The following is a 17,198-nucleotide window of genomic DNA, read 5'->3' as shown; positions in this document are numbered from 1 at the left end:
CATTTTAATGGCAGTGTCTATATAAAGACCTCATAATAAACAAGACTGTATCTCTATGACACAATTTTGGCATAAATTTCTTGCTGTTTCTAATGTGAAAGCAGGTCTGTCATGTGGAGTGGTGGCAGGAAGATGAAGGTACATGAGTCTCCAGTGACTAGAGCCTGACTGCTAACAGACAACCACTTTAATATCAAGCCATCATAAACTAGTCTCTGTTTCTTTTTCCACCACTGCTGTAATGGGCTGAGTTGCTCCAACTCTGAAAATGGCAGGGAGGAGATTATTGCCATGCTCTGTGTCAGTCTGAAAATAGCTCAGGAGGTGAAACCCGTCCGTATTGCCAGGCTCCACCTAGGCTGGCTTGAGCTTCACACCATGGCTGTCTGTAGCATGGAACATGTACCACAGCTGTCTTGGATCTACCACTTGCATTCATATTTCAGAGCTTCACCTCCATTTTTTGCACCTTCTGTCGCAGCAGACACAGTTCATGCCACGTAAGGCAAAACAAGAGACATTGCCAATGCCTCAGGAAACTGCCACGCTCAACTCACTTTCTCTTTCCAGTGTTTTTCACAGACAGGTATAAGTTAGGCACATCACATCCTCTCTACTGATGGTCTACAGGAGGGAGTAAATCAAAAGAGCAGTCAAAGCACATTTCCTGTTGGCTAGGGAGGAGAAAAAGAGAATTGCTTTTACTGTTTTACATTATTAAACAGGTACACTGGTAGTACTGTGTTATCCACAGGTGCAGTTTATGACCTAATTCTGATGGTTGCTTGGTCTACTACATCAAGGTGCTTTTCCAAAAAAAAGACTGAAGAGTAATGGTAAAAATCTTCCCACAGAAAAAATGCAGTGAACCTGTAAGTGGTTTTGTTGCTTCTGTTCCAACTAAGTGTCACATTCCAGTTAACACAGGTGTTCTTCAATCATTTAAGATACTGTAAATTTATTAATTCAGTACTCAATACAAGCAAGCTCTGAATTTCTAACATACAGCACAAGAAAAGAACCAGATTTAAGTCAACATTATTGGGTTTCAACACAAACACAAAGAAGCAAAAGGAAAAATGACAATAATTGTTTATTTTCTTTCATAGACTTCTAAGGTAAGGATGAAAACATGGCTCCAGTTTGGGTTGAAGAGAAGACTCTGGTCACCGATACTGGTTCAGGAGCACAACAATTTAAAGAAACAAAGCCCATATTGACAAGAAGTGCTTCTGCAACCTATAACAGAAGCTACTGCATCTTCTTGTGGAATAGAAATGACAATGACAAAAGTTTGTTTCGGTTGGGTTTAGGTTCTGGGGTTTTTTTCCAAACATTAAGCTCCTTTAAATGACTTCTCAACTCACCAGAGCATTTCAAGTTTTCACACATATAACCTCCATAAAGTTGCAGAAACAGCAAAATAGTCACATAAAATCAAATCAGAATGAATTAATATTCACTGTGCAAGCAGTCAGTAAATGCTGAAGACAGCAAGTATTAGCAAACCATTGATATGTATGAAACAGTTGCTTTTTAGCTTTTTTTTTTTAGTTCAGTGAAAGTCACTATTTTACCTCATCAATATCTGAGCATGTAACTCCATTTCCTGTGAGTCCTTCAGGGCAGGGCCCACATTGAAATCCCTCTGCTGTCTCCACGCACCTCACTCCCCTGAAGCAGGAATTAACTTCACATTTCGGTTTAGTACGCCTAGGAAGCTGAGTTGGAAAACTCACAGTGCCCAAACCTTTAATGCAGAAAGAACAACAGTTTCAATAGTTGAAAGAAACATTCATCATAGTTCTCAGCTGGAAAGCATTCTGAAGAAATCCCCAAGACACTTCAAGTCCCTGCACTGTGCTCCGGCCAGCTGTGCTGTGCCTGAAAAGACTCCATGGTGGGAATGGCCCAGGACCTTACTGTGTCCCCAGCAAGGGGAAATTGAGGCTATTTTTTTAGGTCCATGTGCTTCTCCTGGCTACATATGGGGGTCTTCCTCCTAGGCTAGTCCTAAAACATATCTGCCAGGGGAGGAAACTCTGAAAGCCTGTGACCTCAGACCAGGGGACTCAAGTATAAGCCTACAAGTACAGGGCATTTCTCTGGCTAAACTGGCAACACTACCACTTCATAAGAAAAACAATGTTCTGGATTCACAACAGCATCTCTGACAGTTGACAAATAGGAAGAATAAAGAAGCAGCAGCTGACAGCCCACAAACACAGCAGGACCATGCAAGTACACAGGCTTAGGTGCACAGAGACCAGCCGAAGACTGGTCTTTCTGAGACTCTGGCAGGTACAGAACCTTGGTACAAATGCATGTAGGAATTTGACTTTTCCTTTGGCACTTACACATAAAAGTTACCCTGCCTAGAGCTCAACTTGAGTTTTGATGAGGCTGACAGACTGGAAGAAGAAATCAACTAAAAGGCCTGATGAGTTTAAGACCTTTCATCTCACACAGTAAGGGAGTATATTGGTTTTTACAGTGACTTCACTTGTGTACTGATTGTCAGTTGTGTAGGAGGGCCATGAAGTAGCATTTGGAAAAGAATTTATTTCTTTCATCTAGAGAAAAGATGAAGACCACCTTTTGGGTCTTACTGCTAACTAGTGACTGCCTACTCAGAATCAGACAAACTTCAGGTGGACTGCATAGGATCTTCCTCAGACTGATAATACCAGCTAGAGCAGAACAGGATTCCTCCCTTGTCCTTCTACTAAGATGGTGCATGAGATAGTTGGGAGACAGTGTCTCCCTCCACAGGAACACGTGGCACAGCTTTGTGGCAGCGTGAGAACTGCCAGTACCTGCGTGGTACTGCTCGGTGCTCGGTCTAGTGGCATTTTATCCCCCAACAGGTGATTGGCAGGTCCATGGAAGCTTTTTCTCTAATGCAAATCGATTTTAAATTTGTGTCCAAATACAAACACATCTAGAACAGTATTTCTAAAAAAGTACTTTTTAGAAACCACATAAAGCTAACATGACCATCACTAGTTTTAAAACAACTCTGTATCTCTTCTACATTACCAGCAATAACAGGAATACTCACCACATGCTTGGCATTCAGCTATGGTATTTCTCAGAAAAGTGGTTTCTTTGACCTTGAGAATATAGAAAATAAATATTATTTAGGTACAGATAGTTTCAGTTTGCACCTGGCTGAGAGAACAACCATTAGTGCCCAAGATGCCACTCAAACCATGCAACATAGGTAATCTGTTTTAAATGAGATGCTCTTTGTACTCCATAAAATTAAAGATACAGAAAATGGATGTACTTAGGTTCAGCCTTCATCAACAGGACCTTTAAAGGTCCAAAAGTCCTTGTTTGACCAAAGGTATGTGCCACCAGCAATTCCAGTTCTGACACCCACCAGCAAGTGAAACAAACACAGTTTCAGTTTCATGCAACAGACCCACAACTATCTAATAGTGGGCTAGGATGGCTTCTGTACTTCCTCACCCGACACTAAATTTTCTGGATCTGAATAAGCAAGCCTCTTACACTCCCACATTCAATGATCCTCCCTTGCAAGCACAGGGTACCAGGACCTATATGGTTATTTCTTCTCCATTGCATCATGCCTCCAAGGCAATGAACTCTACACATGAGTTTATTGCTTATGTGAAGTCTGCGCTGACTTATTCTGTGATTCTGTGACTCTATCAAAGGGGCAAAATTGGGATATTTCACACTAAAGCCTCTATACAGTACCTGTTGTCTAAGAAGGTCTTTCACATCTCCCAGTATTTGGTTCATCTGCATCATTTGACCCATCAGCTGCCTGTGAAAATCACCTGCAGGGAAACAGCAATGAAAAACAGTACACAACATAACTCTCCTTCGTTTGCCATGGTAATTTCTGAGATATAAGATGGAAACCCCATAAAGAGCCATGGAGGGCAGACATTACTGTTATGTAAGCCCTGTAGAAATCATCAGAGAGACAGTATTTATCTCAAATTTTATAGTGTTATTTGCATGAACTTGAGGCTTTTCTGGACTGAACTCCTTATAGCCCACAGAAACAGGCAAAGCAGAAAGCTGTCCACAGAGAGAAAAACAAGATCACGATTCTTCTACCATTACTTCAGTGTCAAGGCTCTCTAAGGCAACTAAGACAACCAGTGCTACTGGTTCCTCCCAAGCCTGAGACCAGCAACCCTAAGGGAAACTTCAGGATTTCAGAACTGGGTATTTATCATAACCTGTTTGGGGTAGGAGGGCAAAGTGAGGCCATGAAGCATATGTACATACAATGGGAAGATACCCTGCATAAGTCCATTCTGTGTCATAGAATCAGAGTCATAGAATCATCAAGGTTGGAAGAGACCTTTAAGATCATGCAGTCTAACCATCCACCCAACACTACCACTGTGACCCCTAAACCACTAAACCATCACCTAAGCACCAGATCCAGGCACCACCTGAACACCTCCAGGTAATTCCACCACCTCCCTGGGCAACCTATTCCAATGCCTGACTGCCCTAATAATGAAAAGATATTTCTAATATCTAATCTGAATCTCCCCTGTCTCAGTTCAAGGCCATTTCCTGTTGTCATCCTACTGCAGGCATGGCAGAAGAGACCAGACCCCACCTGGCTATACCCTCCTTTCAGGTGGTTGTAGAAAGCAATGAAGTCTCCCTGAGCCTCCTCTTCTTGAGACTAAACAAACCCAACTCCCTCGGCTGTTCCTGAAACGACACATATTCTACTCCTTTCACCAGCCTTGTTGCCCGTCACTAGACACGCTCCAGCACCTCAATCTCATGTTTAAAGTGAGGGGCCCAAAGCTGAACACAGGATTTGAGGTGCGGCCTCACCAATGTCGAGTACAGGGGGTTGATTACTTCCCTGGTCCTGCTGGCACAGCACAGTTGTAACCACAACTGATTAATACATATTTTTCAAAGTGAAGTTACCCAGCTTTCTGAGCAAGCTCACTGTGAAGTTCTGAGAACACATCAACGATGCCTGCTCTGACAAAACAGTGCTTTTAGTAACTGCAGCAGTCACTTGGCTCTTCTTCTCAAAGGCAGCTCATCACACTGCACACAAGTTTATGGCTGCATTTGCTTCTGACAGGTGCACACTTTGTACGGACTCACAAAACATCTACTCAACACACTATGGACTCACACCAAAATCAGTCCTCAATACTAAGTAACAAATTAAAGACCTCTAAGACAAGATCAAAAATTACATCTGTAATAAGCCATAGGGAAGGACCAGATCAAACCCAAGATCTTCACAGGAGATTTTTATCTGTTAAATGAAATATTTGTTTTGAGCCAGTGACAGAGAAGAAGCAGAGAGTATGTTTAGCATAGTAACTTGTAGTTGCTTCTGTTTGCGGCTTACTTCTGAATCTGTACCTCTCTCAAGAAGATACTTGTTTACATCTCTAAGTCTGTACTTAAAAACAAACTTCACAAATACATGCTCTTTCACAGTCTAGGCAGGCAGGATATTTTGATATTATGCCCAATAGCTTCAGGGAGGTTTATTCACATGTTATTTTTGGGAGTACTGAAAGCTTATATGAAAAATGCTTCTCTTAATGTTTACCTCATTGTTTTGTACTTCAAAGCATGTCTAAGTGTTTCCAAACATTCTAGTGGAAACTATCCAACTACTCACGTACTATGTTCTCTTCACTTCATATTTTCTCATCAAAACACTGAACAAATTTAAAGAGTCAGGAATCACCTGTTCCACAGCCTGCCTCTGTTCTAGACCTAACCTTGCCGTATTTTTATTTTGGTGACAACAGCAGGACGTAATATCATGGGTATTTCAGAATCCCATAGTGGAACCTGGCACACAGGCTGTCAGGCCAGATGCTGGGGGCTATTCTTGTTTTATTTTTAAAACAAAGACTCATTTAGGCATTATTGATTGAAATCTGCAAAAAATTCTCAAGACTTCAGATGCTGTTTGTTGGCTAGCACCTAAATCAAAACCAGATCTATTCTGTAGTTAAGTTTTGCAGACTGCTGAACATTAAGGTGGACTAAACAGGTTATACTGCCTTGAACCTCATGTCCTGTGTGCAAATTTAGACAGCAGAGCAGAAACAGCTGAATACACTTGGTTTTGGTTTTTTATCTTCCATTAAAAGCAATTCCAAAAGTAGGCCCTACTTGCAGCAGAATGACCAGGGTTCAGGGATAATATTGTCCACAATATAGTGGACCCAGGAGCAAGCAGGTAAGCAAAAGGTACCAGCCTGAAGCTATACAGTTATCTGGCCCTTCCACGTAGCCTCTCTTATCCATACCCCATCCAATAAGGCAACTCCTCAGTTCAGCTAGTCCCTAGCTCTATATTCTTGAGTTTTAACAATATGATTAACAGAATGGCTTTCACAGTAATAACTAAGCTCAGAGTATTACTGACCAACAGGAAACTGAAGTCCCTCTCTTTCTCTTGACAGGATATTGCAGCATAGAATCTAAGAATGGTTTGGATTGAAAAAGACCCTTGAAGATCATCTAGTCCAACATCCTTGCCATGGTAGGGACGCATTTCACTAGACCAGAATGCTCATAGTCCCATCTAGCCTGGCCTTCAACGCTTCCTGATGGGGCATCCACAGCTTCTCTGGGCAACCTGTTCAAGTATGGGCCCTGGATTTTGAGCAGGCAACCAGCTTCATTGCACAGCCAATTGGCCCAGGCATGTACAAACACTAGCCACCATGAAACACCTCACAGATATTTCTTCTACCTCTCTTGGGAACAACAGCTCTCTGGCTCAAGTAACACACTTTCCCGTGTCTGTGTCATTCAAATCCTGAAGTGTCATTCAAAGACAATGACATTCATAGAATCATAGAATAGCCGGAGTTGGAAGGGACTCGTAAGGATCATTGGGTCAAATCCTGGCCTGGCACGGGACAACCCCAAGAATCACACCATGTGCATGAGAATATTGTCCAGCTTCTTGAACTCTGGAAGATGATGGTTTCTTGTCCAGAGATCGAACCATGATTATAGTACAGATGATGGCTGACAACAAAAAAAGTTTCCGGACAGCCTACAATCTTTCACCAAAGAAGCTGTACATACAAGTTGTATATGGAATTAGGAAGAGGCAGGTTCCAAGTAAACAGAAGGAAATATTCCTCTGATATGTGATAAATTTCTTGCCAGGAGACATTCTTGACCATGCCTTCAAAACTGACTGGACAAATTCATGGATGAAAATATATTCTTGGACAAACACATATATTGAGTACAAAACACAAAGATTTCACCTCTGAGTCAAGAGCTCTGAATACCATGAACTGCTGGAGAACAGTAAAGCATCCAGAGAAAATCACACTAAGACTCCATTCCATTATACTCTTGCCTGTGGGTCTATATTGACATTCTGTCTCTAAAAGCAACTTGGTTAAAAGAATCTTCAGTCTGGTGCAACACAGCTATTTTTTTTATACTTTGTCAGGTTCAGGTACCCTCCACAAACTAGACAACCTCCAAAGATCCCTTCTGACTGGAATGATTTTGCGATGATCACATGCAGCACGCTAATCTCATCTACCAAACCCAGTGCACCTTGCATTCTATTTTCCTACCCAACCAAAAAGATCCAAATATATATCTTCAGCCTATGTCTGATCATCATAAACTCATCCCACTGCTTAGGTGTCTCAGCCTCACAGACTGAACATGGAGGGAATGCTGCTGCCAAAGCAATGAGCAACAACCAGGCATGCAGTCAAATCCATTTACAATTATTAAGGTCCAAAGCACTCCCAAGGATTTTCCAATTAATATGAAAGCACAAGGTTTTACCAAGATATTAGGTCTCACCCCTCCTACACAGCTAAGCATTTGCATTCCAGCTTTTCCTGGCAGTAGTCAAAATTGTCATTATCTGATATATTACTGCCATAGAAGAGCATCATGAAGCATACACATGGTTCAAGGCAGCCAAGTTAAAATTGCTATTGGAACACTCACCTTTTCTTTTGGTGGATTTGACTATGTAGGCTTTGAATGTATTTATGTGAGTTGTTTATTATTATTATTATTATTATTATTATTATTAGTGATATTAATTCCACTTGGAAGTTAAAAGCAACTGAATTTGAGAGTCTAAGCCAGGTGGAGGCAGACACAGAGACAGTATCTGTCTGTATATTACCATTTCCATTATTGATCAGTGAGCTAAAAGTTACAAATGAGAAAGCTGAAAGTCTGTAATTTGGAAACTCCCTGTGAGAGAAATGTCAGTTTTTGCAGAATAAATATTGAATTAGCCTTCCACATTCAAATGCCTGTTGATTTAGTGAAAAAGAGAGAGCTTTGAGGATAAAACACATTTTTTTACCTAAGTGTATATATGTTAAGAAGCAACGAAATAGAAGTATGTGCAGCTAAGGATTTACACAGCTAAAAGGTAAACCAGATTTTGTTACGACTGCACACCACTGATGCCTATACTCACGCGACTTACCCAGGATGCTCTCATAAAATTTCTGCATCTTATCTCTGTTCTTATCAAAAGCAGCAATGCTGCAGGGTTGGGTTTGGCAGAGGGGACAGGAAAGGGTGCAAGAGAGAGAATGTATCATGGATCCTATTTCAAACCTTGAACTGAGTTTCCTTCCTGTAGTTGTCATGTATTAACATATTGCATGCACAGTGTGAACCCATTCTTCTCCCTCACATCCGGAGCAGAAAGACAGATGGACAGGGACTAGGACTACAGATGGGACAGTCTGGGATAGCACAGGTTTTCTGAGTCCAGAGGTCAGGAAGCACCCTCACCTAACACAGGGGATTGCACTAAGTCCCTGGGGCCCTGCAGGGATCTCAGTAGCCTCCGCTTCTTCCTTTCCTCTCTCTTCCCAGTTCAGTCTCCACAATGCTCAGCACAGGTAGAAAAGGAATTGGTTTTGAATCAATGTCCCCTTCAGCAGGTGACAAAAGCCTTGGCTAAATTGTGGCAGGACTAGTGGCTACTCTAAAATGGCTTTTCCCACATGGACCTACAGCCTCTGTAGCCATGGCACAAACATTTTCTTCAGTCTCCTGCAAGCTTCTTAACACCTTGTTCCTCCCCTCTGGGTGACAGTCCAGTGCTCAACAAGAGCTGAATACTGTCAGTGTGAAAGAGTACATGGGTAGGTCTTGCTACTCCATTCATCTACCTTTCATACAGCCTGTAGCAATGTATCCCATTTAGCACTACTTTCCATCTGCAATTGTTTGCAATTTGAATACTTAAAATATTATTAAGCTGACACAAATGGATCATCATCACAAAAATTCAACTTCCAAATTATGCTAAAAAACCTCTTTCAATCATTACAGACTTGTCTTTCACTAAAACAACAATTCATTGCTTTATCACCAGCAACAGTGACTGTTTTCTCTCCAAACTGAGCTATTTATAAAACATTTACAGGAAATTGTCATAGCTATAATTTAGTCAAATAATTGTTATTATTTGACTGAAGGCTTCTTCACATTTACCATATTCATCACATTAGCTTCCTTGCACTGGTGTCATTAGGAATAATTTTAACTCCCAGTTGCAGACCTTACCAGTGTACTGAGGTACAGGCTCAATTTGTTGAAGAAAACAATCCTGCAGGTTTCCCACTTCCGCAAGCGTTCCTCCAGTTACCAGCTTCAGCTCGTCTAGTGTATCCTGGGCTCACAAGAAAAACAGAGCTCACAGTTCTGGTACAACAATGGGAAAAATATGAAATATCAGACAAAGTAATTTTTTTAAGAGAGGTGGTCCATTTCCTACGCATGCAGGGCTTCTATGCCGTTCCCTTCAGGTCCATCCATCACTATTTGAACTGTAAAAAATCTCTAATCTTTGCCTTGCAGATTTTCACATAGCTGTGGTTTTATTTCAAACTTTTTTTACTGTTACAGTGCCTATGATCTCACACACTAGGAAGTTCACATATTTCTGTATCTGTGACATATGATTTTTTTAAGTGCATCCAAAACAGTCTTTTCCTTTTTCCTCTCCTCTCAAACAGGTACATATATTCATGTCAGGAATATGGGCACCACAGTCATTCTCCATAAAAACAGGCTCACTTTCAAGCCTGTAATGAAACAAAGTGGGCAACCTTGGGGGCAGAATGCCTTTGCACTTTATAATAAGTATTTTTGATTAATGATCATTGAAGATGTTGTGGAAGACACTGTTTATCTTGGACTGCTGACAGGGAGATGACAGGAAGCTTTATCCACTCCTGGATGGCAGACAGAGGAAGAAAAGCTACTGCAGTCAAACAGATGAGGGTTGCACTCTGGCACCACAAGAGTCCCCCCTTTCTTTTGTCTTTTTTAGTCTCTTGGCATATCATGAAGAGGAAAGCCACATACACAGACAAGCTCTGCTCATACAGGACAGCTGTAAGAAGCCAGTGAAACACTGCCCCTACTGCATTAGCTAAGTCCTTGCAAAAAGTTCAGTCCCCAAAAAACAACTAGATTGAAGTGAAGGAGGCAGTATTTTTTTGATTTTAATATAAAAGCTAAAAATTGTGTTTAAAACAAATAGCATAATTATTACAGGGGTCATGTAAGCTAAGATTTCACCTGCTCCATAGGGAACTTTTATTTACATTTATTTCACAACTTAATACTAAAGTATTACTGTACAGAGCTTGGCTGCTGTGAAGATTGAGGTTTGAATTCAGCGATTCAGAGGATCACTGGTGATCCCTCTAAGTGCTCAGCCTGCTCCCAGTTTCCATGCTCACCTGCGGCTTCTCCTGAAGAGTGCGCAACTCAACTGCCACCACCTTCTGAGACAGCGCTGAAAATGGTTTTGGCAGGTCCTCAATGGCACCTACTTGCAGGCAGTCCAGATACAATTCTATTGTGCTCAATCCCTGCTGCAGGCCACTCAGCCACAAGATGACACCATGGGGTTTCCCATCGGCCAGCTGGATGTTGCTAAAGATCACGGAATTCAGCCTTCCATCATTCTTCAGATAGCGCAGCACCGCTAGGACAAAATACACAGAAGGACTATTAGAGGGTAGCAGATAGCCCAAGGCCGATCAAGGAAGATCCTGTGGAAATCTGCAATTGCTCTGGTATTTTTCCACATGTCCGCTTTAGTAAATGCATCCCATATGCAGACATAATGGTAATAACAAATGAGACATTGACTTTCAAAGCAGCACTAGCAGGATGCTTGCATGACTCCCTATTTGTAAAGCTCTGCTGCCTGTGCTGAGTTTTCCTCTGCTTTGTCCAGGCCTCTCTAAATGGCTTAACCAAAGTCACTTTATAAGCCATAATGTGCTAAAATGCAAGCGGTAAAGTTACAGGGTGTAGCAGGCAGCCTGCAATCAGCACTTCGGTATGTACATATCTGATAGACCCAGAAATACTCTGTAGCAGAAGTGTACAACTAAAAAATCAATTTCAGTGATGCATACCGCATACAGTGAAGCCATCTAAGAGTGTATCCAAATGCATAATTAAAAACCAAAGGAAGCATGCTTCCAAGCCAATAACCTGCACTTCTCTGTAACAAACACTCAGTAAAACCAAAATATAATGCAGAAAAGGCATAGTCCACTCCTAGAGGTCACTAAGCCTCCTCTCAACTCTTTTTAAAAGCATTAGTGACTGACCTACCTGATAAAAATTCTCATTTTACTAAGTAAAATTCACCATCAAAAAAACCCACAACAGCAGACAAACAAATACTCTTACAATAAATATTCACTGAGCAATATTGAAAAAAAAGTCTCTTTCCTAAGGAAATTGCATCAGTAAGCTAGGGTCTGTGAGCCAGATCTCTAAGATCAGCTAGCTAGTTCTCTCCACAAAATCTCTCCCTGGCTCTTCAACTGCATATCTGCAGAAGCAATGAGCTGAACACATCTGGACAGTGTATAACTACCCTGCGATATCAGATAGACCTTGTTTCAAAGATCCCCCCAAACACCAGCCAACAGTCCCTTATCTCCTGATCATAACAGTTATGTGCATGAGGAATCAAGCTGCACAGACACCAGGCATCTAAACGTTTATGTGCTGGCTTTTGCTAAAGTCTGAAATTCACAGAGGGCTGCTACAGTCGCATCAAGTGAGAGCTCACAAATGGTCTGATACTAAGTCAACCAAAAATTGTGGATATAGTGGAGGTAAAAGTTCTTACTATCTTCAGACCTAGTAACAGCTACTTACTGAAACCATCCAATTTCTATTAATTAAACAACCTCCCTTCCCATCTTTCCACTACTAATATAATTGCTTTGATGCTATATCTGTTTGTTGGTGACCTCCCAACTCACTGAGCACATGCTCCCTAAAATTTTTCTAATTCCTCAGTCTAATGATTAAAAAATCCCCAGATTTATACCAGCATGAGTGGGGCAGGGTATGTCTCCATCTTTGAAGTCTACACTAGTGCTAGAGCCTCAGCAGCTGTGATCAATATAAGGAATGTTTTCACTGCTGTCTATGTCAAAACACTGCCAGAGCTGAGATTTCTGCAAAGGTGCATGAGGTCACCAGTAACTCGCTAAAAGGTAGCATTTCTTGGCAAACTCAAAGATCTGGCAAGACAGAGTACACTGCAAGCATTTTATTTATGTGAATATTATGCATGCCTGGTCATATAAAAACAAGGTCTTTGGATCTAGGCCCTGCATTCAGAGTGACCAAGCACAACAGTAGCCTAGAGAAAGAAAGAGGAGATGGAGGCAGGGCCCAGAACAGACCCTGCCAGAATAGCTTCAGGACAAGGAGCAATCAGGCTTGGAAGGAGGATCAAGTATTCTTTCCTCAGCCAAAGCCAAAAAGTCATCTGGTAAACTAGAGTAGGCTTTTGAAGAGAGATTTTCTTGGATCACAGCCTCCACCTCTTAAGATTTAACTCATCCAAGGCCCTGCAGTACATTTGCTGCTTGAATATTTGACAGATATTCATGAGAGTGTCACCTGAACTGATAAAGAAACAAATTTTCAATTAAAATAGGAGATGCTTCACAGAATTGTTAAATTGCAACACTTCTGTGCACTAACTGCAGTTTGCTCCATAAAGGAGTAATTTTAAAAGGATAAGAAATCCATGGATGCTATCTGCATCTGAAAGGCACAATTGTCTACCGTAAGTTTAGCTGTTAACTCAGTAAGTCAGACCTGTGCTTTTAAAAACATTTAGGTGTTACAAACATGTTACTATCAGTTATACCACAACAGAACCAGAATATGAGGCAACCATTGAGAACAAAACTCTTAAATGTGACATTTCAGAGTACAACTAAGGCCTGTTTTGAGCTCCTTAGGTCAGATTTGCATGCTGGAAATACCATACAGAGAAAGCACTACACTCTCTTTCGAAACCATAGATATTAAGACTGCATTTTGCTGAGATGCCAACATTGGTCCACCGCTTAAGCGACGATGTCTCGAGAGGATCATACACATCTCACACACTCCATACTTGCAGTTCACATGACAATCTCCCGGATGTAGTTTAACTTACTGTATGAAGTAGCCATATGGGATCCCTAACACGTCCAGAGAAATCACATGTGAAAACACTGCCTACCACTTGCTCACTGCCATATGCCTTGAACAAGGTGCTCTAAAGTAATAAGGAGGCAAAGAAATCCAATGAACGTTCTTGCTCTAAAAAGCCTCCCTCTCTTTGGTCAATTCTTTACATCAATCTGAAGGTCAATCCTTTACATCAGATAGGTTATAGATGTCCCCCATCTACTCAACACTGGTCATTGACAGGACAAGTTGCTTCATGCTGCCTATCCATGTGCCACTGTTTTGTTTGTCCTGTCACAGATGCTTCTCAAACACCAACCTACTGAAGACAAAACCAAAAGAAACCATGTAACGTTCCACCAGAAACACTTTAACAGACTTAAGAGGCTGTCAGTAACCATCGGACACGCAGAAATTTTTGAAAATCAGAGTCTGGTATGTTCAAACTTGCATGTATATAGACACATTTGTGTGTACACATACGTGTTCCTATATGCGTGTACAACATTTACACACATAATTGTGCGTGTGTGATAGGGAGACAGGGAGTACGTGTAATCTATAATTTATTTATCAATTAAGTCAGTGTTAGGAATCGTATTACACTTATTAATAAGGCTGTGTGACCATGTATTACCCATTCCCAACACACCCATAGCTCTTATTCCCTTACCTCAGAAGGATTTTGGCAGACCTGATAAAACTACCGATGTTTTATCTAACTCATTCCCCAATAATGTACAATAAAAAGGTGTGCTTTTGTTCTTTTGCAGCATATTGAATAATTTCCCTATATATAAACTGAAATTTCTCCTTAGAATTTCACAGTATATTCGATTCAGCTAATCACTCAGTAGCAAATTACTATAGCAGTGGTGAAGTCAATGCAGGAACAACAATGTACAAAATTCAACAATCTTTCATTGAACCTTAAATTTGTAGTATATCCTAGATCTGGTTTAGAGATCAATGAAACTCTCTATTTCTAAAACTGCTGCAGCTCCTACTCTGACTCCTGATTAACCAATTCCAAGAAATAAAGAACAAACACTTTATTTCACCCAACAGATCTTATAAGTGCCAGGAATATTTGTCTTGCATAGTCACATCTAACCTCCAGGGTCAGCAGAACAAGAACCTGCCTTTCATATGCATGAGGCAGCATGTGCGTGTGTCCCTCACATTCCTGAGTAATAAGAACCAGTGATTGCCCCTAGCGGAAAAAGGAAAAAAGAAAAGGAAAAAGAAAAGACCAAGCCAAATTGACTCCTTTCTCCATATTCCATGTTTTTCTCCTCCTTTCTCAGCATTGCTCAGAGTAAGCACCATAGCTGAGTTGAGATACCAGCTGATCGTCAGGTCAGCTTCCCCTTTCCAAGAGAGAGAAGCATCAAGGAGAGGAAGGAAAGAGATGAAGGAGTGAGAGGGGATGTGAAAGGTGACAGCATGCAACAGGAATGACTCAAGCACAAAGGTTAATCACACAGTTGTCAACATTCATCTATCACACACCAGTAACTATGGATCCAACACCATTTCTACCATATACATTCCAAACAACTCACCTTTACTCATCCGTCCCATTACCGTAAATTCAAAATACTTGCTGTTGTCAGCTGATGAATATAGGCCAAAAACAGTGGCTGTGCTCTTTGGCTGCAGTTTGAATGTTGAGAGCAAGTACACTTCATTCAGCATAGGATCCCCGAATGCTTGTTGCAAGAAGTTCAGTACCACTCGCTTGTTGGAATAAGGAAGAAGATCAAAAACTGGGGAAAAAAAAAAATCAGATTTCAACAGCAAATTAAATATAATAATGACCAAAGAAGAATGTGATTTGACACCACATATTGGATGCTGTACACTCTTCATACGGAAGCTCTGATCTACCTAAAATAAAAAATTATCAGTATGATGATCATCTGTAAAGATCAAGAAATTCAAACCCCTGGCACTGGAAGGGATATCTTAAGCAATCTGGTCTAGTGAAACATGTCCTCACACATGCAGGGAGTTTGGACTAGATGGTGCCTGCCAGCTACAACTATTCTACGATTCTATCAAAATATCTGTAACTTGTTGCAACTGATACTATTTTAGCAACTTTTATTTTTCAAAGGCATTATTGATAAGTTACTAACATAGAAATATCTAGTCTTCAAATTGAGGTACTCAAATACTTTCAGGTAGATCTCAAAAGTTCTTCTCTTCTGAGGATTCACCTCAACAGAAAGCTTTTTAACCTATTTCTGCTATCATAAATTCAGATGTTTGTGTTCACATATCAATTAGATAAGGATTCAGCATTAAAATTTTCAGCCAGATTTCCAGAGTGCTGATCCTTTGATAGCATTTGCAGGGCACCAATTAAAATGCCAAAAAGCCAGGTAAGCAACATGATGTTCACAGCCTTCTTCTCATTTCACTGACTTTTCAGAATATATATTATATAAATAAGACTCATCCTTCCCTTCTGGCACAGAAAACAAAGAAATACAGGCCTCGCAAAAAATCAAACGATACCAAAAACCACAAACCCTGAAGGCATAGTGAGAGCTGTTTCAAATTTTTATTTTAGTTTTTCCACAATGCATCAGCAAAGGGTCTATGATTTTACACATACATATATCAGCTATGTTTCTTATGGCACTGAAACAACAAACTGGGGTTTTTCTCAATGTTCCTAAATCCACAACGTCTCCAAACTCAATAGACTCTTCTGTTAGGTTTCTTGATTGTCTCCTATTCCAACTCACTGCAATTAAAGCAGTATACATATTATACCCTAGCAAAGTAGTCTGATAAATTATTATGCACAAGTGTTATTTAATACCAGGCAGGTGGCAAACATATGACAGCATATTGTACCTTAGCTTGATTCAAACCCATGGTTGTACTAATAAGTTTAGTTTCCCAGGCTGAAAAAACACTGGTGGACCTTTGCAGATGAGCCTTGTCTACACAGCACAATCCCAAAGCTCTTGTTGTCTTCTAAGGTGATGAGGCCATCCTACCATTCCAGTGTTTCCATATGCTACACACAGGAAAAGACTGAAGAGCACTCGAAGGACAAACACATGGGCACACAGACCTTCCCACAGATATGTGGGAAACCCTGTTCCCCTATACTAGAGTGGGTACATGCTGCATCCATTCATCTAGACACTAAAGTTATATCCAAAAAAGAGAAAAAACGAAGACCTTTTTCCCTTCATTTCATGAAGTCATTGAAATAATCTCTGAACTCTACACTTCTATTCTAAGGACGTCATGAATCTACAGAGAATTTTCACAACACAATACAAAAAGTATCTGGCCCTTGATTTGCATGCACTAGTGTCCCAGTTTGAGACTGTTTAATACTGTTGTCAAACAACTAAGAAACATATATCTAAGGTGGACCTGGTCAAAACACTTCTCTTTCATTCAGTTCAAATTTACAGCATGCCAGGACAACCACTGCTCCTACTGAAACCAGTGACAGGGGCAGCAGAAGCAAAGGGCTGGATATTTCAAAACATTTAGTGCAGAAAGAGCAAAGCAACTGCCCATGCAAGAGATTGAAATGCAACTCACTGCTCTGTACAACAGCATTTTACAAGTAATCACCATTCATAAAATAGAGCTGTGTTTCCTCAGCTGGAGCAACGCAATACAATACCAAAGACTTTGAGAGCAAA

At 40.8% G+C, this 17,198-nt stretch overlaps 1 protein-coding gene across 2 annotated transcripts in view; it reads right to left on the bottom strand.

Moving 5' to 3' along the window:
• The window catches only part of THBS4 (thrombospondin 4), a 36,443-nt gene extending 21,132 nt beyond the window's left edge, over window positions 1-15,311 (bottom strand). The window contains exons 1-6 of one of the 2 annotated variants that reach the window (XM_017743674.1): window positions 15,084-15,311; window positions 10,758-11,005; window positions 9,574-9,679; window positions 3,727-3,809; window positions 3,062-3,113; window positions 1,578-1,750 (exon numbers count right to left, since the gene is read on the bottom strand). In XM_017743674.1, coding sequence (XP_017599163.1) covers window positions 1,578-1,750; window positions 3,062-3,113; window positions 3,727-3,809; window positions 9,574-9,679; window positions 10,758-11,005; window positions 15,084-15,216 — 795 coding nt within the window. In that variant the 5' untranslated portion in view covers window positions 15,217-15,311. Of the gene's footprint in view, window positions 1-1,577; window positions 1,751-3,061; window positions 3,114-3,726; window positions 3,810-4,137; window positions 4,143-9,573; window positions 9,680-10,757; window positions 11,006-15,083 lie in introns of those variants that run through there. The other variant, XM_017743675.1, reaches the window with a different exon arrangement.
• Between the last annotated feature and the right edge of the window lie 1,887 nt (window positions 15,312-17,198).

The sequence above is a fragment of the Corvus brachyrhynchos genome, unplaced genomic scaffold (genome assembly GCF_000691975.1).
Source record: "Corvus brachyrhynchos isolate BGI_N302 unplaced genomic scaffold, ASM69197v1 scaffold8, whole genome shotgun sequence".
Classification (NCBI taxonomy): domain Eukaryota; kingdom Metazoa; phylum Chordata; class Aves; order Passeriformes; family Corvidae; genus Corvus; species Corvus brachyrhynchos.
This window is presented reverse-complemented; position numbering and strand designations above follow the sequence as displayed.